The sequence below is a fragment of the Colossoma macropomum genome, unplaced genomic scaffold (assembly GCF_904425465.1).
Source record: "Colossoma macropomum unplaced genomic scaffold, Colossoma_macropomum, whole genome shotgun sequence".
Lineage (NCBI taxonomy): Eukaryota > Metazoa > Chordata > Actinopteri > Characiformes > Serrasalmidae > Colossoma > Colossoma macropomum.
Genome location: NW_023494799.1, coordinates 33,329,469 through 33,350,289, shown reverse-complemented (window position 1 = coordinate 33,350,289; position 20,821 = coordinate 33,329,469). Strand labels below are relative to the sequence as shown.

Here is a 20,821-nt window from a genome sequence, read left to right as displayed (position 1 = left end):
CAACAGTTGAAAATAAAAATGTCATAATAAATAAGATTACGTTCCTCAAAACAGCTAAAGGGGATTCTTTTCATTTTCACTGAATGTTGAGGTAACTTGATACAGACAACTGAAAAAGTCAAACAAAGGCTGGAACAGATGAGATTATTAAGTAGAGTAGATAAGCCATTCAGCTGAAGAGCCACTGAATAGACTTTGACCAGGGGGATTGCCCAGCACTATAAAATGATCCCTCACCCACACCCTTAACACATATTTTCAGGACAGGCTGTTGTAACATGATGTATTTCACTACTTAAAAGAATGTTATTACTGTATATAAGGAATAATATCAACAAATCAAGAAATGTTATTGCTTAGGGATAATATCAATATATGTAAGGAATAAAATATAATATATTTAAGGAATGATATCACTATATGGCAAAATATTAGCACTAGTTGCAAAGAATAATATCACTGTATGGCAGAATATTAATGCTATATGTAAGTAATAATATCACAATATGGCAGAATATTAGCGCTATATGTAAGTAATAATATCACTATATGGCAGAATATTAGCACTATATGTAAGGAATAATATCACTATATGGCAGAATATTAGTGCTAGTTGCAAAGTATAATATCACTATGTGGCAAAATATTAGCACTATATGTAAGTAATAATATCACTATATGGCAAAATATTTGCACTAATTGCAAAGAATAATATCACTATATGGCAGAATATTAGCGCTATATGTTAGTAATAATATCACTATATGGCAAAATATTAGCACTATATGTAAGGAATAATATCACTATATGGCAAAATATTTGCACTGTATGTAAGTAGTAATATCACTATATGGCAGAATATTAGCACTAGTTGCAAAGAATAATATCACTATATGGCAAAATATTGGTGCTATATGTAAGGAATAATATTACTATATGGCAGAATATTAGGACTATATGTAAGGAATAATATCACTATATGACAGAATATTAGCACCATATGTAAGGAATAATATCACTGTATGACAGAATATTAGTGCTATATACAAGAAAAAACACTGTATGAAGCAGCTAAAGGAAGGAGTGTGAGTAAGAGTGAACAGAGAAGCTCAATAACTGTAATGGGTGCCTTGTCAGAGGTGGGGTTTAAACTCAGGCCGTCTGGGTGGTGTTTCAGAGGCCAACTGGGTGAGCCACCACAGGGATTTGGAAGGCAGGACCCAAACGCTAAGCTTCTGTGTGAGTGGAAGGTACGATTGAAATAATACATAAAACCGCAAAGACCAGGGTTCGAACCCACGGTGCTGCGTTGACAAACCGGTGCGCTACCACTACACTATAGCCAGGGAACACTGACGAAGGAAACCCCAGGATCCTCCAGGATCCCCAGAGTAACGCTCTGGTGGCAGCAGCTTCCTCAGCAACCTGGGAGAGCCTCAGGAACCACCACTGGAGGGGCAGCCTGCTGTAAAGTTGCAGTGAGGCTATTTAGAGTGGTTTGATATGAAATGTGGTATGCCAAGACAGAGTTGTTCACAGTGGTGGTAAAAGGAACCAGACATCTGAAGGGTTTACTTGAAGCTGTTACATGACATTGTTACAAATTCACTGCCTGATGCCTGAAACATTGTTTTACGCTAGTTTTGCGATGAGTTTTTGGGCTGAAATGTTCTTTTTAAAATATGCTTATGGTGGAGAGGCGCATGCAGGGCATTTTAAAGCAAATTAGAACCTAAATAAAGCTTAGTTTTCTAATTTTAGCACTATTTTAGCAATATCTCATATCATTTAGAAGACACAAGTATGTTCAGTGGTCATTTTGGACACTACATAAAATATTTGTGTTATGGCTAATTTCTCTACAATGCACTCTTTTACATCAAACCACTCGGAATGACTTTGTGTCCATTTCAGACATTGAACTACACAGAAATGTTTCAGTTCCCTTTAAGGCATCATTACTACCTGCTTAATGTCATACCATTAATAATGATGCCTTTGTTAGTTAAAATGACACTCTCAACAACTTTGAATTAGGAGGCAAAATATATTTAAAAAACGCAGAGAAATGCTGAATGTTTGCAACACTTTATTCTTGAAAATGACAGAATTAAACAGAAGCAACAGATTAAAGGTACACTGGTGATGCTAAGCAGCACATTTTGCCCAGACAATGTAAACCATGCACAGCAATACATTAAACAAAGGTTATCAGTAGTAATTGTGTACAATCTGCTATATTGCAGGTATGATATCTCCCTGCTGAACTGATCCTGAGAGTTTGCCCAAAGGTTGTGTGCCAAAGGTACAGTACTGTGCAAAAGTCAGAGACCACCCTTCATTTATTTCATTTTCAGGCCGAATGGCCATTAAGTACATGTTACTCATTTTCTAGCACCAGGAAACAAGCAGAAAACAACAAAATATTCTATTCTATTCTAATAATATCACATTTTTTTCCACTCTCTGCCTTTATTACAGCTTCCATTCTATTCAGTTTCTTGCTTTCAGTTTTTCAAAGAAATCTGCAGGGATATTTTTCCACTCCTCCAAAGTTCAGTCTTAGCAGTTGGTTGCATTTTCTACTTCTCCTAGTAATCACAGTCAGTATAAGGTCTGGACTCTGAGGTGATCAGTTAATTGCTCTGAGAACAGCAGCAGCCTCTTTGTTTGATTTGCAAATGTTCCTCTTATTTGTCTATTTGCTTTTCTCAGTAAGGGCGTCTTGACAGCTACACATCCTTTCACTCATAGTGTTGAGTTTCTTCACACAGTGGAAGGATGGACAGAAACACATGGATTTTTTGAGATCTGAAGCATGAGTGGAGCTTCTTATCTACTGTATATCTGATGTTGACAGTTTTGCAAGTGGATTATCTAACATCTAATCTCGTTATAAATGATTGACTTGTTTTAATTGCTGTTTTGACTATAAGCTAAATGAACAAGTTACATAAAAGTGTTTTCTCCAACTTTTGCACAGTGCTGTGTTTCTTCACTGTCATATCAAAACTTTTTTTTCTATCATGGTTATAATCTTATTAAACATTTTAAAATGCCAGCTAGCCTTTACATGCTGTGAACATAAATAATGGACCAATAGAAATGGGCAAACATGAATTGTGTTAAAATCTAATTTAATAGCATACACGTTTTTACTTTTTCCCATAATGTCACCATTTTGAAGAGGGTTTTGTTATGACAGCAACAATATTCAGCTGAAAAAATCAGAACGAAGACTACACGATTGTCATTTTCATTTCTTCAGCTCCAAGACAGCTGGGATGTACCGCGTATTGGTGTCCAGTAGTCTGACTCCATGGTGAGGGATGTGTGCCATTTCAGACAATAGTGCAAGTCAAAATTAGGCTGATTTAGATGTAGTCAACCATACTTTATATTGTCAAACGAATATAGGCAAGGACAGATGCGGTTGTATTACAGTTGCATACAATAAAGGTCAACCAGACAAACAAGATTTTATACAATTACATGTCCAGCTAGGCTAATAGTACATGCTTTAAAAATAAATCACATTGTTATTGCTATTCCACAGCTTAAGCACAGATTGTCATTTTTGGGACAATCAATTCCGTGATGTTGGTAGATAAGCATTGTTAGATACTAACGCCAGAGTTACTAGATCTGCAGTAAAGCTGGTCAATGAAATGGTAGGTTCAGCCACACACATTGATCACTAGGCTATTATTTTTGCATTGCAGCAGCATTTATGATGGGTGTTTATTGTGCACAAACCAAAATTTAGGTCGGACGATGAGACCCATGAACTGCAGGTGGGGGTGAGTGGGAGTTTGTGCTTTTAGGCTTTGTTCACACTGCAGGGCAAATCATATTTCCTGCTTAAATCTGATTTTAGGAGGTCGATGCTCCAAATTACAAGCAACCAAACCCGATTTGTAAGGTCTGACAGACTGGCCAGAAATTCAACTTGCAGGTCCAGATCCGATCCAAAGCAGATCCGAAAACACACAATTGAATGAAGTTGCATTTCATGTGAGTTTTCTGTTCATAATGGTGAAAATCTGCTCAAATTGGATATAATTAAAAACTGGATTTGTGCTGCTTGTCTGATCAAAGCCTTAGAGACCAAAAATGCTGTGTTAAAAACTTTAGTCACACTTGGATGTGATATTGTAAAAATCTGTTGCTGTCTCTAAGAAGAAACCACAACAAGTGCTGTCACAACCCCTCATAAACTGTAGTCCCGTCATCTGTAGCACGTCTCAACATGCTGTGGCTGTGAAGACAGGTTGGTTGACTCCTGTCCCATTCTCAACCTGATAGGGTCTGTTGCTGTCCAGTTGTGGCCAGGAGTAGGGGTTTCTCTCTGCCTCTTTCCTGACCTCCTGCGCGGCGCTGGCTGCCAGGAAGGCCACTCTTTCTTCTTTGCACAACATCTCATGCTCTTGCTTGAGCTCATTGTAGGAGCGGGAGAACATATGGAAGATGGAGGTGGCTGGGAAGGCCATGATGAGGATGCCGCTTAAGATACTGCTAAAGGCCACCACTTGGCCGGGGATGCTGCGTGGCACCATGTCGCCGTAACCAACCGTCGTCATGGAGATGACAGCCCACCAATAGGAGGCTGGGATGCTGCTGAAGCTGTGTGGCCCCACAACTGTACCAGCGGCCAGCTCGTTCTCTGCCAGATGGACAAGGGGGGAGAAGAGAGCCACGGCCACGCAGAGGAAAAGGAGCAGCAGGCCAAACTCCCGCATGCTCCTCTGCATGGTCAGCCCTAGTGTCTGCAGTCCCAAGGAGTGCCTGGCCAGTCGCATCACATAGAGGATCCGCAGGGCACGCATGACCCGCAGGATCAAGCCTAGCTTGTCCAGGTACCCTCTGCCTACCCCGGAATCACCCGTGCTACTGTCTTTCTCGTCCACCACCAGGGAGATGTAGTACGGCAGAATGGCTACCGTGTCGATGATGTTCAGCGGCCCACGAGCAAACTCCAGTTTGCTGCGTGCCTGCAGAAAGCGCAAGGCTAACTCCAGAGAAAACCAAGCCACGCACACAGTTTCCACAATGAACATGTGTTGACACTTCTGTGAGCATTCCCCCTGTATATGAATAAAATTAGAAAATATTAATCTTGAAGGTAAGTTTTCTTTTACAAGTGCTGTTTTTTGAGATTTTAGGATGTAGATGTAAACACTGCTAAAGTCTCAAAATCTATCATTCACTCCCTGCTCCATATGATCTGCAAAAACATCCTAGTTTTAATTAACTGATTTTGTAACATTACAAAAAACATCATTATTACATTTGTCAGCTCATTCAACCTGCAGCAGTTTAGCCCCGCCCACTCACATTGAAAGTTATAAGGAGTGTTTCAAACTGGATTGTTTGTTGGCATATGGGGCAGCCAATCAGAACAGAGTTTGTTTTAAACATATATCAATCTTAAAACACAGTGACAAAAACAACCACAAAACAGGAAGGAAATTAGTCATAAACATGAAGAAATACTGCTTTGTGGTATATAAAATGTAATGAAAATGTGGGATATGGCCCTTTAAGAGTTATGATTGAGTAACCTGTATAAATTCTGACTAAAATGAAACTAATGTGACTTACAGTTATGAGATTAAGGAACTAAGGCACAGATTAAGTGTTTAAGGGCTTAACATTCATTATTATTAAATCTAATATTAATTTCTCAACATGGATTAAGCTTAATCGTAGACTAAACTTCCATTCCAATAGTGTTTCACCATTAATAATGTTATTGAGGTCTAAGCTTGGGGTTAATCTGTGTCTGGGTTTGAAATGTTGTGAAATGTTCAAAAACTATTTCAAACAGGTGATGCAATCTTGATTGGGTATGAATGGAGCATCCAGGAAAGGCAGGAATGGGTTAAACAATGTTCCTCAACAAGCAATTGAAAGGATTTGAGAATAATATCATAGAAAGATTCAGGGAATGTTTGTGTAAGAAGGGCAAGGCTGAAAACGGCAACTGAATGCCTGTGACTGTCGATCCCTCAGACAGCACTGCACTAAAAACTGGCATGCTCCTGTGATGAATACCACCTCAATACTTTGACAACTTGTTGTCAATAAATACTGTTCATCGCTGCATTAAAAGATGCATGTTAAGATTGTCTTATGCAATTGGAAAAGCCTTATACACAAGCTGCTAACCCTGATCCTGGTTTTCTGTACTCTATCACACCCACTTCAACTCAGGATGGGCTTGGTTTTTAGCTGATTAGTTGGAAAAGGTGTGCTGAGAGTACAATAAAATGTCAGCAAAGGGGTACTTTCGGACCAGGATTTGGAAACATTGGTTTTATACTTGTACCCTGTACTTCCTCCATTCACATTTAGTGTATTTTTCAAAATGATAAATTCTTAAATTTCATGATGCAATCAATTTATCAAGCTTTCGGCCCCCTGAATGATATTGGATTTTCTCCTATTTAAAATACTCCTCCAGAGGTTCTACTGGAACAGGGGTGGGAACTGCTGCTATATAGCAATGAAAAATGAATTTCCCACAGGGTACTGATCCCATTCACCCACCCGGCTCTCTTCCTCCCTTAGATCAGGCATGGTGCTGATGCACAGGCTGACCACAGTCACAGCGATCATGACCACAGAAAAGCAGGCGAAGGTTCTGCCCAGCCATCCAGAGTGTGGGTTTTCCACCACCTCCCTAAGGCGGCTCATGAGGGCACGGTAACCCTTCTCCTTCGTGGGCCTGTTCTGCAGCCTCTTCTGCCTCCTCTCCTCGTCCTTCCGCTTCCTCTCGGCCACTTCTTCAAGGCGGGTCATCATCCGGCGGCGGCAGCAGCGTTCCATGCGGGTAGGGTCAATGCCCCAGTAGTCTAGCTCGTCTGACAAGGACACGGCACAGACGTGCCGGAGCAGTCGCAGTTTTCCTGCTGCAAGGAAGTTGAGGATGACGCGGAAGGCGGCAGAGCTACGGTCAAAGAAAAATTCCCGGCGTGCCTCGTCGTAGTCATCACAGAGGCTTGCAATGTCCTCCGGCCGGCTGCAATGCCGCAGTCGGCCCAGGCGGGACAGCGGAAACTCGTCCAGCGTACTCCAGGGGAAGGTGTAGCGATCACCTCCTACGTTAATGAGGGCCAGTTCATTGTGGTTGACCTGCCTGATGGCAGAGGGGTCACGCAATAGTTGGGCTCGCTGAAAGTACACCCCCTTGATGGTCTCTGTCTCTGGAATCTCTGTGAAAAATCGGTCAAGGCTGCTGTCATCAGTGCTGACTGAGAAATTGCTGAAGTCATTGGTATTACTGATGATAGGCATGATGGCATTTGGCCACGCAAGTGCGGTCGCTGCAGTGAGATGCTGGCGTCTGTGCTTTCAGAGCATAAGAATCAGTGGAAGATGCCAAAACAGGAGCACTGTAATGAAAAGAAATGAAAAAAATTAACATATTGATCCACTGGTGGGCCCAGATATCCATTCCATCCTACAAAGTAGTGTCATAGTTACAGCTCAAATCAATTCAACACAAATACTGGATAATAAGCTTAATAATAACCAAATAATAGCCTAGTTTAAGGGATTAACCCTTACAACCTTGGACCCATATATAAGCCAAGACTTTCCTCGACCTAACTATGTTACTTACATATTACTGTCATTTAGTTACTTAGTTATTTATAGTAGTTGCTGCATAATAAGCCTAAAGATTAATAACTAAACAACAATCCTGCAGTTTAAGAAATATTCTTACAGGAAAGTAAATGTACATCTATGTACATCTGTATATATCTACCTTATAATCAATTTGACAGTAATGTCCCACCACAATGCAATGCATTTGTACATATGAGTATTGCATGTGTTTGTGAGAGAGAGGTGACTGGTACGTAAGAGTAACGTCCTTTGGGGATAATTTTCCCATTACCACAGCAAAACATGAGCAGTGCTGTTTACACGGGACTCCGTTGTAGACTGTATATGGACATAACTGGCATCAGTCCTAATCCTCCACTTTGTCTCAGTCATAAACAAGTTTCTACCGTCATTACTGCCCAACTAAACTGGCATCATTTCTTACCTAAGGATTATGAAGATGATACATGTGTGAAGTCACTGTCTAAAAAAGAATCTGCCCTGAAATAAGATGGAAAAAGCAAATCTGGCACTCACCTTATATGGCAGAAGAAAATGCGCTCTGTTTATAAACGCTGCTCCTTGGCTCCAGTGCAATAACAATCTCTTCGGTCTTCCAGGTAGATGACGAAAAGACATTTACATTTTTGTCACTTAGAACAAATAAAGCTTCTGCTGGAAATAGTTTGGGCTGGGTGGTGGCACAGTCCTCGTCCCATTGCGCTTAAAAGCAATCGAGTATCACTCTGATGATGAAGCGCTGTTGAGGATGGAGGGCTCGTGTGGGTCACCCCTGTGCTTTCTTGTAATTTTGTGTTCGGACTCAGAGAAGTAATCCGCTAGTCCTATAAACATCACCCTGAATCCCTTAGCAAAAAAAAAAGTACTCTTCCAAAGCCTGGAATAAAACCGATTAGGATGTCCTCCGAAAACCTGTTATTATGTTATCTCATCTTCTTTTCGGATGGACCAGTCGTGTTTGTGAGGGAGAAAGAGAAAGGGGGGGAGAGAATAAGCGAGAGAGAGAGAGAGAGAGAGAGAGAGAGAGAGAGAGAGAGGGAGGGAGAGAGAGGGAGTTTGGCTGAGTGGGTGTTAATTTACTTGCAGTAAAGTGCCAACCAAGCTTTTATAAGTTAGTGCTTTTAAAGCAAGTGATAACTGCATTATTAAATGAATGTTTTGTTTGTTGTGTTGTTGTTATTGTTTTTTGTTTGTTTTTTTTTGTTTTTTTCAACTTTGAAGGTGAAATACACGGCCTGTGATTACTTGGCCCCTGATCTGCAGACTGAATGAATATCAGGGATTAACTGTAATCTCCTGCAGACGGATGATGATATCTGAACAGTGAAACAGTTGACATCTGAGGACCCATGCTGACTTCATCCAACTGTACAGTACAGAAAACATTTACTATCCAGTCAGGCTCTGAGGTGTTCAAGGTTGACTGGCAGTCGCTGTACTGTAATCGTGTTTGTTTTTCATGCTGGGCTCTCATTTCCTTTCCTTGGCCTGCTCTGGAGCTCAGGTTACTTGTAATGGGATGGCCTGAGTAGGCAGAGGAAAACATGAGAACCTTATCAAGTGTGGTGACGTAAAGGGCCCTACTTAAAGCCTGCAGCTAAGTTTTCTTACTCACCCCCCCGATACCCTTCTCGAATATCCTGATTAGGAAATCATACTAAGAAAAACACCTCTATGCCACTCTGTAACCACAGGTTACATAAAGGGAGACGGCTTGGCTAGTATACTGTCATAGGTGTGCTATGATCTTCTCTATTCCATTATATAATTGTATTTTAGACACTGTGTACCAATTCTAGTCTAGTCTTCTTAGTATATAGTATTAGCACCATCACGAGTACCAAAGTTCACTCTCAGCGATCTGTATCTTAAGGGCATAAATAATGGGTGGTTTACTAAAGTTTACTTGTGAAGTACAAATATTCACCTTTCCTCTGGGCAAAGTAAATGTAATGTAATTATTATAGGTACACAGTTGAACCTCTGAAGGTACATATCCATTGTTTGTACCTTGGGGAACAAACATTTACCTGTACAACACTTTTTTTTCTGACAGTGTTGTGTAAACAAATCCAGCTGGAATATTTAGAACTGTTTGAGGAGGAACCAAAAATGTATCTGTGGAGTGATGCCATAGTACCACTTTGTTTCCCTGGAGAACATTTCCGTGGATGGTTCTTTAAAAAAAACATTATGTAAATGAGATGTGTGAGTGTAAAGAGCCTTTTTTAAAGTCAAGAGAACCTTGATATCATGTGAAGGTTGAACCCCACTTGAAAGATTTTCTTAGAACTGTACATCTAAGCCAAGAACCACTTAGGAACCTTTATTTTTAAAAGTGTATGTTGCTGATTGTTACTGCTGTAGTTTTGAATTTGCATTAGATTGTATTTCAAATGTTTATTCACAGAGTTCTGCCACTGACTGGCTTCTATTATAAGTGTGTTTTAAATCAACAGGTTACCAATGGAACCTAATAGATTCTGAATTTGTCTTATATTATTTTCCATAATTCAATCTGCTTTTGACTGTATTTAAAGATGACTTTTAAAATAAAAGTAGTGCTAAAATGCTGCGCCTATTCTCTACTCAGTGTGGTAAGCTCTGTCCTAAACATACTGTTTGATAAGCTGTGTTTGCTTTAAAATTATTCTGGTGTGCCTAGTGATAAACGCTAAATAGGCTTCATGTATACTTTCAGGTTGGCCTATAAACGAACAATTACAAGGCCAAAACTAACACTGTTAAATTAAGAGTGTACAGAGATAAGCAGACATTGTATAAAACTGCACCCTCTTCATTTCCAAGGAATACATTTGTTTGGTTTTTTGTCTTGGATTACTAAAACTCACATCTGGCCGGATTTCTTGCGTGTGCCATCAGACCCTTGCAACCGATCTGGAATGCAGCATCACTACTCGTCTTGAGTCTTTCAAAGTTCACTCATGTCACTTTCCTGCTGCATTCCCTTCACTGACTTCCTGTAGCTGCCATTAGATTTGAAACCATGATTCTTATTCTTGCTTACAAAGCCAAAATAATAGTTATAGTAATAGTCCAGTCCTGCACCATACCTTGGGCCCTTTAATCCTCAAGCGCTGGTCGGCTTGACCACTATTCCTCACAATACATGACATCCCAGACTTTTAATATAATAATAATAATAATATTATAAGAAATAGAAAGTTCTACAGTTTTTTTGTTGCCTGTTCAGCCTACAGCAGGTTAGCCCAACCAATTCACAGTGAAGTTATAAGGAGTGTTTCAGTCTTTCACTTTTTTAAAAAAAAGGCACTTTACAGAACAACCAGTCATAGAGGCGAATGAATTATGACTTTTTGCCTCATGAACCCATACATACATTGCAAATGGACCTCAGAGGGGGAAATAAAATGCAAGTAAAATTTAGATGTGGGAACATTTATCATTGTACTTTGGCCATTCTAGCCAGAAAGAGCCTCCATAATCTTACAGTCTCTAAACTTAAATGAGCAGGAAGATGGATTGACTGTAAAATGGACTCTTTTAACTAACAGATTGCTAACTGTTCAGAGGACATTGGGATCGATCAGAAAAGAAAATAGCCTGGGTCAGAGCTTATTGCAGTCCAACTGCACATGCATTAACCCAGTATTAGGAGATGGGGATATCTAAATAATCTCATATGATTCATATGAAATAAATCAGGGGAACTTATATAATTATACCTACATCCTAGAAATAAAGCTAGAAAGTTAGAGTATGATGATCTTAATTGACAACATCTGCTTCTATAGTATTTGAAAAGAGAAAAAGTAGAATTTTAGAGTGAATAGTTTTATTCAGCACCGTACCATGTGAGTAGAGCTCTTAGCATCTATGATTAATGCTGTCATCAATTTTGTTGTCATTATGAGTTGCCTGGAAATCATTAATCATCAACACCCAGGCACTTTTCGGTAATGGGCAGCACCACAACACGTCTTCTGAAACTTCAGAAGCAGTGCTACTCTTATCTGGTTTGTTCTTTTCCCCACATTTCCATTCAGTGGTGCACACTAAAGCACCTATAAACTCTAAATCCAAAACTGAATAGTCCAGCAAGTTTTTTTTTTGTTCAAAAGGGACACAAATAAAAAAAAAGTTAATAATTATATCATCTTGAAAGTGCTCAAAATCCGAGCTCTGAAGCCGACTGACTCACTCTGATTTGAACATAATAGCCCATTTAACTTAAGTGCTCAAAGAACAGAAGGTAACATGAATACTAAGCAGTGTCTGTCCCACACTACCGGATAACTGAGAAAATTTTGAGACTGATTCACCCCTCACAATAAATGAGACACGATTTTATGATATGTGTCCCATATCATAAATAGCTGTATGGCGCAAAAGGCATGGTTTTAGCACTGTTAGCAGGAATCAAGACTAAGAAGGGGTTAAATATTTAATTTTGGCCGTGCATACAATACTATGCAAAAGTCAGAGCCCACCCTTTAATTACTTATTTTCCAGTCAAAACGGCCACCAGTTATTCATTTGTCAGCATCAGGGGAAAGAGAAACAGAAAATATAAATTTAACACAAAATTAATATTATTTACATTGTCCACCATCTGCCTTTATTACGGCTTCCATTCTTTTTGGGAGGCTTGCTTTGAGTTCAAAGACAGGGATATTTTGTCACATCTCCAAAGTTGAGTTGGTTGAATTTTCTGCTTCTCACGATTCAAGTAATCCCAAACACATTCAGTGATGTTGAGGTCTGGACTCTGGGGTGGCCAGTCCATTGTTCTGAGAACATCAACAGCTTTTTCGATTCTTCTTGTTTGTCTGTTTCCTTTGCTTAGTAAGGGCTTCTTGACAGCTGCACATCCTTTCAGACTCATAGTGTTGAGTTGTTTTCTCACAGTGGAAAGATGGACAGAAACACCTGTGGATGTTTTCAGATGTGAAGCAAGAGTAGAGCTTGATTTCTCCTCTCTCTCAAAGATGAAAGCTGTAAGTGCTGTTTATCTGATGGTGACAGGTTTGGTGGTCTACATTTGGTGGTTCCATTTTCTCTGTATGTTTGAAAGATTTCAATCTATTTCCTGTTTTGCAAGTGGATTATTTTATGTTTACTCAAAATGATTTCCTAAAAAATGAATAACTAATTTAATGATCATTTTCGATGCACATAAAACGCAGTAAGGATGGTCTCTGACTTTTACCCAGTATTGCACAAGTGCAACAATTAATTTATTCATTTATTCATTGCCTCTCCCTCTGCCAGAATAAGTTTCAGGTCATTTTTCCTACTCATTGCTAAAATGAGAATGCTTCTCTTTTCAAAATCTGTTAAAGCCATCTATTTTTTTGTCTCTGCAATCATTCAAACGGTCTCTGCTCTTTACCACATTATCTTTGCATTTCACTCACTGGGTACAACAAGCAGCTTCTTCTTGAGAAAGTGATGATAACCTCAAAATCTCATTTGCCCAAGCTTTGTGTCAACAGAACGTTCTATAGCGTGTTTTTACTGGAATAGAAGTCATGCAGGGCTGAAGCATAATCAATGTTACAAAGTGTTCTTCTACACATTGTGTGCAATTACATATTTCTACCAGAGAGGTCTCCAAATCCCCAAATCTTTCATAGGGCAGCTTTAGGTTAATTAAGCTAGTATTAGCTCTACAACTTGCCTTGCTCAGATACAATTAAACTGACATCATGTCCCTAAAAAGCAACAACGTGGTAGCACTTTGATGTGTCAAGATCCCTTTGATTTTAATACAAGAAGTCAAAATAGAGTATATACATAATATTGTAATTTTTATTCTTCCAGATGTTGGGGGTAAACTCCATCAATTCCCATCACTAGGAATGAGAATCAGAGTTGACTCTAATATTTCTGGAATTGAACAGCTGTAATGTCACAATATCCATGCCAGAACTGTAGCAAAATGTGAACAAATACTGTTTGTCAAAAAATCTAATTTACACAATTTACTCAAATGTAATCAGTCAGCCAAAACATGTGTGAAGTTCTTTAGTTTTGCACTGGATCTATAAGGCTTATGTAGCTAACAAAAGAATGCTAGCTTACCTGCCAATCAGCATGTGCCTAATTAATCACACACTTGGCTCAAATCATGTATTCCCATATAGACTTGCTTGCTTACTGGATTCTGAAACTGTATGACACTTCATCTCGGAAAAATGGGTGTCACATTAATGTTTCTCACTACTATTTGCACGCTTCTATTTCAGGTCTATTATGTATCATAACTTGTTCAGTCCCATGATAGCATGTTCTGCTTCATGAGAATTGCTATGATAATGCTAAACTGGCCTGGCTGCAGTCCAGACCTGTCACCCATTGAAAACATTTGGTGCATTAAGAGACAAATAATATGACAAAGGAGACCCTGAGCTGTTGAGCAGCCGAAATCCTAAATCAAACAAGAAAGGGAAACCATTTCATTTCAAAACCATGGCAGTTGATCTCAGTTCCCAAACTCTTACTGAGTGTTGTTATAAAAAGAGGTAATGAAACACAGTGGTAAACATGCCCCCCTCCTAACTTTTTTGAAGCGTATTGCTGGCATAAAATGCAAAATTGGCATAAATATTTTTTAAAAATCAAATTTCTCAGTTTCAACAGTTGATATGTTGTCTTTGCACTACTTTCAGTTAAATATAAGGTTTAAATGATTTGCATTTTGTTTTCATTTACATTTTGCACAGCATCCAGCTTATTTGGAAACAGGATTGTACATTTTTTTGATAATTCTACTTCTTGCTAGCTAACGTTGTTCTGTATGTTGCATAGTCACAAGACACTCGCAATGCACTTGACATACATTCAGATGATGTAGTGATCTGTGCTGTCACTAGAAATAACTAGTGCTGTGAAAATCACTCTGGAATTCCCTTTTATGATTTGCACACTAAGAGACAAATAGTCAACATACTCAAAAGTGCTCTAAAATGCAATTCAAAAAATCCATTTCTGTCATGTTACTCAGTTTAATCTCAAATGTTTCAATATTTAGTGTGTCCACCCTTTGTTGCAACTTCCATTCATTACGTTTTTCAAAGAAATCTGCTAGAATTTTTTTGTACCTGCGATGTTCAGGCTTAGAAGTTGGTTGCATTGCTGCTTCCGTATATCATGGTAGCTTCATGAAAGCATGTTCTACTTTATCACCACTGCTTCGGCAGCATTGCATTGTCCACTGGTAATTTGCATTGGCTGCTTTAGACTAACCACAGAATTTACTTAAACGTTGCCTGATGGGAGTGAGCAGCTTGTGAAGCCTACACTAAAGCTTTGGCCTAACCTGAAGGATTGGACAGACCCTGTTTGATTTTATACTCTTAGAGAACTCTAACAAGGAGATGGCAGATGTGTGGAGCACTTACCTCTTCATCGTTTTCCTAACATGTCCTTATGTGGATGGCGGTCCAAGTAAAGTCATCTGTACAGGAGTGACCAGGCATAAATGTCTGTTAAAGGAGAAGAAGACAAGGAAACAAGTGTGTGAGCTTTTGGGATACTGGGCCTCGCTCATTTATCAAAATGTCAAAGATTAGATGACATAAAATTAAATAAAAGGAAAAGTTGTTTATAAAAGATGGGATTACTTTGAGTAATAAAGCTTATACAAAGTCATACAGAAGTACAAATAAAGTTGGGACTGTGTGTGAAATGCAAATGAAAACAGAAAGCGGTGATTTGGAAATCCACTTTGACCTGTAATTCAACAAAAGCAATACAAAGACAGGATATGTAATGTTTTAGTTTATCAACTTCATTGTTTTTTGTAAAAATATGCCCATTCTAAAATCAATGCCTGAAACACACTCCAAAAACAGGTGGACAACGTAAGACTAGAAATGCTGTAGAATGTTCACAAACATCAACAGGTGATGCAATCATGCTGTTCTGCTTGTTTATGAAAATAATGGACATCGTGTCCCAAAGAAAAAAGACAATCTAGACTGTTTCCCTTATAAAGTTCAAAAGCCAGGGTCTGTCATGGTGTCTGGGTGTATTAGTGCCTATGACATGGGTAACTTACACATCTGAGAAGGCCCAATTAATATTGAAAGATACACGTTTTACAGCAACACATGCTGCCTTTTAGACACCGTCTTTTTCAGGGCTGTCCAAACATATTTCACCCTGACAACATTAAGCCATTTCCTGCATGTTTTTAACAGCATGGCTGCATAATTAGAGTGTGTGAGTGCTAGACTGGCCTGCCTGCAGCCTCCCATTATGCAGCACAATGTATGAGAAGGTTCTGTTTGGTTGCACTGCTGAAATCATGTGTACTTGGTTGTTGGTATAGTGTAGTGGATAACACCTCTGACTTTTTTTACGCTGTATACTGGGGTTCAGTCCCCCATCTGGGAAAGCGCCCTACACTATGCCAATAAGAGTCCTTGTGCAAGACTCCGAACACTACCTTCGCCTACCTGTGTAAAATTATCAAACTGTAAGTTGTTCTAGATAAGAGCTGTAAATGTATTCTTGAAGAATGGCAAAAAAAAAAAAACTGCCAAAAAAGGGTCAGTTTGTGTCTTTAACCCCCAAATGATTCTTAAGTGTTCTTAAAAGGAAAGGTGATATAACACAGTGGTAAACATGCTTCTGTCTCAAATCTTTGGGAATGTGTTGCAGGTATTGAATTTTAGAATGGGCATCTATAAAAAACCCACTAGCATTTCACATACTGTCCTAACTTTTTTGGCGCTGACATATATGTAAGACAGCTGGAGATGTTTGATAAATGTCCTGGGATTGTATATTTGACTATGATAAATAAATAAAAAACTATGCTTGTGATGTTCCTGGGCATAAATGTACAATGCATAGAGTGCTTTGAATGCATAGAGCATACAGTAATAATGTTCTTTTGCTCCTTTTTTTGCTCTGCACCCTTATTAATGGACAGATAACAGAAAAACATGTCTGCATTATGCCTGTCTCGAATGTTCATTTACTGACAGAAAATGGATTCATTTCCTTGTTGTACCTGTTACTCAGCTGGCTGGTTCATAGTTTGGCAGTTGATTCATTGTTTTTAAGAAATGCCTATGCCGTGTTGGAAATTGGTCCCTTCCAGATAAGTTTGGCTTGGTGCCATGTTTAATTACAGTGTGTGTAGGCAATGGAGGAGTCATGTGACAGGTGTGTTAGCCCTGAGTGGCAGATAGTGGATGCTGTCATGTAGTCAAGCACTTTCTGCTGCCACCTGCTGAAGAGGAACTGAACCACAGACCTGTTTTTATTGGACAGTCATTTTTTCCCTAGATTATACTGTCTTTTTTAAACTTGATTGTTTTCCCTGCCAAACATAATTTTTCAGCAAGAGTTTTCTCAAATGGATATGAAATTAGAGTAATGTTATTTATATATTAATAAGCATTTGTTGTTACATAGTAACTGATCAACACTGTTAATTGATCGGTTAGTTTGCCTTTTGTTCATAGCTTATTTACTCAGTACTTGTGTAGTAACTGCTGCTTATTGCACCGCTTATGAACTAATGTGCGTTTACTCATATAAAGAGGTAACATGAGAGCCAGTACTTATGTGTTAGAGCAGTTAATTTTATGTCTATTAATCTACTGATTTATTATTATTAATTACTACTAATTACTACTTTGTATCCCTGGTAAAGTGATCATTTTAGCTACTAATAATGCTACGAACTCATAATTAGGACGACGCGTAATTGATAATGGCTTTCTACTTGTTATTCTAAATGATTCTATGCAATAAACCAAACAGGGATCAAAGTCCTTCAGTAAAAGGTTTTTTTAGAGTTGGTGCCTTGAATTAGCAGGCTATGTTACCTCTTTTCTAAGCACTGAATGGGAAAATATAGCCAATAGTTTTAAAGCAATGTGTTCATTTCGCCTAACAGTGACCACAGGGTGTTTTGTCCACTGCCCTTTACTAGTATTCATCCACACTGTTGACTATCTAATGTAAATGCAATCAATGACCTCAGAAACTTTTGTTGGTGCCAGCTCATTGCTTCGTTTTGCATGACACGACCTGAGAGCTCAGACTGTGTGAAACACGACATGTGTGGACAGTTTCACAGAAAAAAACCTGGCCCGTAAAATGCACTACTTTTATATTTGCCATGCACATGAGGTTTTGATTGGTCTCAGCCACCTGCTGCTACAGAAGTATATACAAAAAGTAGTGGGTTTTGCAGGGCATGATAATTCCTAAATATTTGCACTAAAAATAAGACAATAATAAAGAGAAGAAGAACTGAAAAACTTTACAATCTATGCTAAAAGATCCAGGTAACTAGTGCAGTTCTTTCAATACAAAGATGATGTGCTTTTTTTCTTGTTTTTGACAGAGGCATTATTATGTATACAAGGAAAACAAGAAAAAAGAGGTCAAACATAGACCCAGAAGAAAGGTTTGGACAATAAAGCTTATTTATTCTGCAGGAACACAAAAAATAATAATCAGTTGTTGTAAGAACTTAATTTAGTGGTGCCAACATTTCCGTTCAGTCAATCAGAATAGAGTCAGCAAATATGGACTTCATTAACACAAAATCTTGACATATTAATTGTCAACATATTTCCATATTTAATATCAATATTTTTCAGTTACATGGTTGGAAATGTGCTACCTTACACTTGAGACAAAAACACTTTGCTTTATTATAGTTTTAAGATTAGCTTTTGTCCTAAAACATATTTTTTAAAGCACATACCAGAGAAAGTGTTAATTTGTGCAGATTATATTATTTTCAAGACTTTATATTAAAACTAAGAAGATAGATTCACTGGTCATTTTGGATCGTAAATAGAATGGATGTATTTGCATTGCAGACATGCAAGGCTAAGCACACACACACACACACACACACACACACACACACACACACACACACACACACGCTAGTGCCAATTACAGTGTGACTGTCTCGTCTGTGGTGGCTCCAGTAAGTGGTGCAGATGAGGGTTTCTTTATTATCACTCAACAGCAACACATTACAGTCATTAGCAGTAGTCCTCATTTTTGCTGCACTAAATCACAGATCACTCTTTATGTTGTTATTGTTATTGTTATCTGACGTTTTTTTTATCTAGCATGCTAATGCAGGTTGTCAATCAACCACTGTCCACTCACTGTTTGAATTTGAGCGAGAGAAGCGAGCTGTTGTGCCATTGGTAGGTCTATGTGTTGATATTAAAGCCAGGGTGCTAGACCTGTACTGTCTGTATGTGAATCCGCTAAGTCACGTTATAGAATGATAGAAGATATGATGAGAGAAATGAAAATAATAAGGGCCGGGGGCTGGTCTCATTGAGTGCTCAGCACCCCTGAAGCTCTGATCTTGGAATCGCCACAGCTACATATGCATGTATTGATTGTGTGCAAATGTAGAAAGTAGGCAGTAAATGGCCAACATATATTTCTCAGGTACACCTGAGAAATACCAGGACGTACTACTGCAGCCAAATATTTAATAACATGGATACATAATAAGTTATAGCATGCAGTATACATATATACTGTAACAGCATGAAGTATACAGCACACAGTGTGCTATTTGGAACACAATCTTTCTGTCACGGTTTCTCCAGTCACACTCTGGCCTTTTCCAAGTTCACCCAGTCTTGTCACTCCAACTCCGCCCTCTTGTTATCCTGCTCACCTATGTTTAGTTTGTAACCTCTCCTATAATCATCGCCCACAGCTGTTCTTCTTATATATTTATACCCTTTGTCTTTTTACATGGCCTCTTTTCCCAGCCATGCTTAGTTGTTGGGCCTTTCTGTTTCCTATGTTTTGCCCTGTTAGTTTCCCTGTTTATTTCTTCACATAGTTATTTCTCCAGCCTCATGTTTTTTTTTTTATTTATTTATTTTTTTATTTTGTTTAATTGTTTGGTCATGGAGCTCACTTTGCTCTATGTGTCTGCCTGATTTTTGTTTCCTGCTAATGTAAACATGGACCATTATATAACTAAACAGTCCATATTTGCATCCCACCTCCTTGCCTGCCACTGTCTTGTTACATTTTCAGTGGATCGTTCTTAATGTTTTTTTCATTACTCCTTTTCCAAACTGTTCTGCATTATGATTCTTCTAACCAAAATTCAGTTGTTTCTTTAATTTAGAGGCTTTTTGTCCTTTAGGGGTGTTGGGGCACTGTCCTACCTGTTACCATAAGCAGAGAAGAAGGAACACAACCATATTTGAAAAATATAAATATTTTTCCATTAAATATATATATTTTTTTATTAACATAAGTCTGTTATGTTGCAGGCCATGTCACAAAGTGAATGTCAGTTTATACATCATACTTACAACAGCTACAAGCTGTTGTTAGTGTATTTGTCCTTGTCGCTGGGTGTTTGTTACATCGTCCAGTGAGGGGTACGATTTCTAGCTATTGATAAGTTTCAGTGAAGTTGACACATTAGCCAATCAACAGCATAAATAAAAACTGGTTCAGAGCAATAGAAAAGATGCTTTTCGCTGATGAAATGGCCATTGTTAGACAAAATGAACATATTGTGGACACCTGAGTGTGTAAGACAAGGCAGTAGGGTCCAGTACGGCTGTGCTGCAGTAGGGTCCAGTACAGCTGGGTCCAGTATGGCAGTGATGAATAATGGCAACTCTCCCCCCAGTGGGTGAAACAGTGCCACATCACAATCTTTAATATGGCACCAAAACCGAAATGTGAAAGACGTACAAGAATAATCAGGCTAAACAGTCCCAAAACAATTTATTGAATTCATAAAGCTCAAACATCAGCTAGCTACTGCGCTAGCTCTCATTAGCAAGCAAGGTAGCTAACAGTAATAGGCTATTTCCAGCTGTAGCTCAACAGGCTTTTAACTTTTCTCAGAGAAGCATCTGATCACCAACTTGCATATTTTTTCACTCATGTTTCACAAAATGATGCAAATCTGAACACACCTGAGAATCAGATGGAATATCATAACATACATGTTTCAGCTACAGGAAGGAATACTAGATAATTTAGAATAACTTTTTAATCAACCAAACAATAGTTGACCCCAGGCAATCAAGTAGGAGACCTATATGATGGAAGCAACCAAGCAATAACAGATGAAGGTCTCAGAAGAAACAATGTAGTAATTAGGAGTCTGTCAGAAATGCACACTGCCCTTATGTATGGTCTGGGACAGGGGTGTCAAACACAAGCA

General features: G+C 38.7%; 2 protein-coding genes across 2 annotated transcripts in view; both read right to left on the bottom strand.

The window, feature by feature from the left end:
* Positions 1-20,821, bottom strand: part of LOC118819200 (beta-1,3-galactosyltransferase 1) — a 30,455-nt gene that overhangs the window by 6,450 nt on the left and 3,184 nt on the right. Inside the window, exon 2 of the mRNA XM_036586890.1 lies at positions 15,018-15,101. The gene's annotated coding sequence lies outside the window, so the exon portion shown is untranslated. The remainder of the gene's footprint in view (positions 1-15,017; positions 15,102-20,821) is intronic.
* LOC118819196 (potassium voltage-gated channel subfamily G member 4) lies at positions 92-8,143 on the bottom strand. The gene is made up of 2 exons (XM_036586887.1): positions 6,550-8,143; positions 92-5,084 (listed from the first exon to the last, which is right to left on the bottom strand). The coding sequence occupies exons 1-2, from the start codon at positions 7,294-7,296 to the stop codon at positions 4,245-4,247; spliced, it is 1,587 nt and encodes a 528-aa protein (XP_036442780.1). The 5' UTR covers positions 7,297-8,143; the 3' UTR covers positions 92-4,244.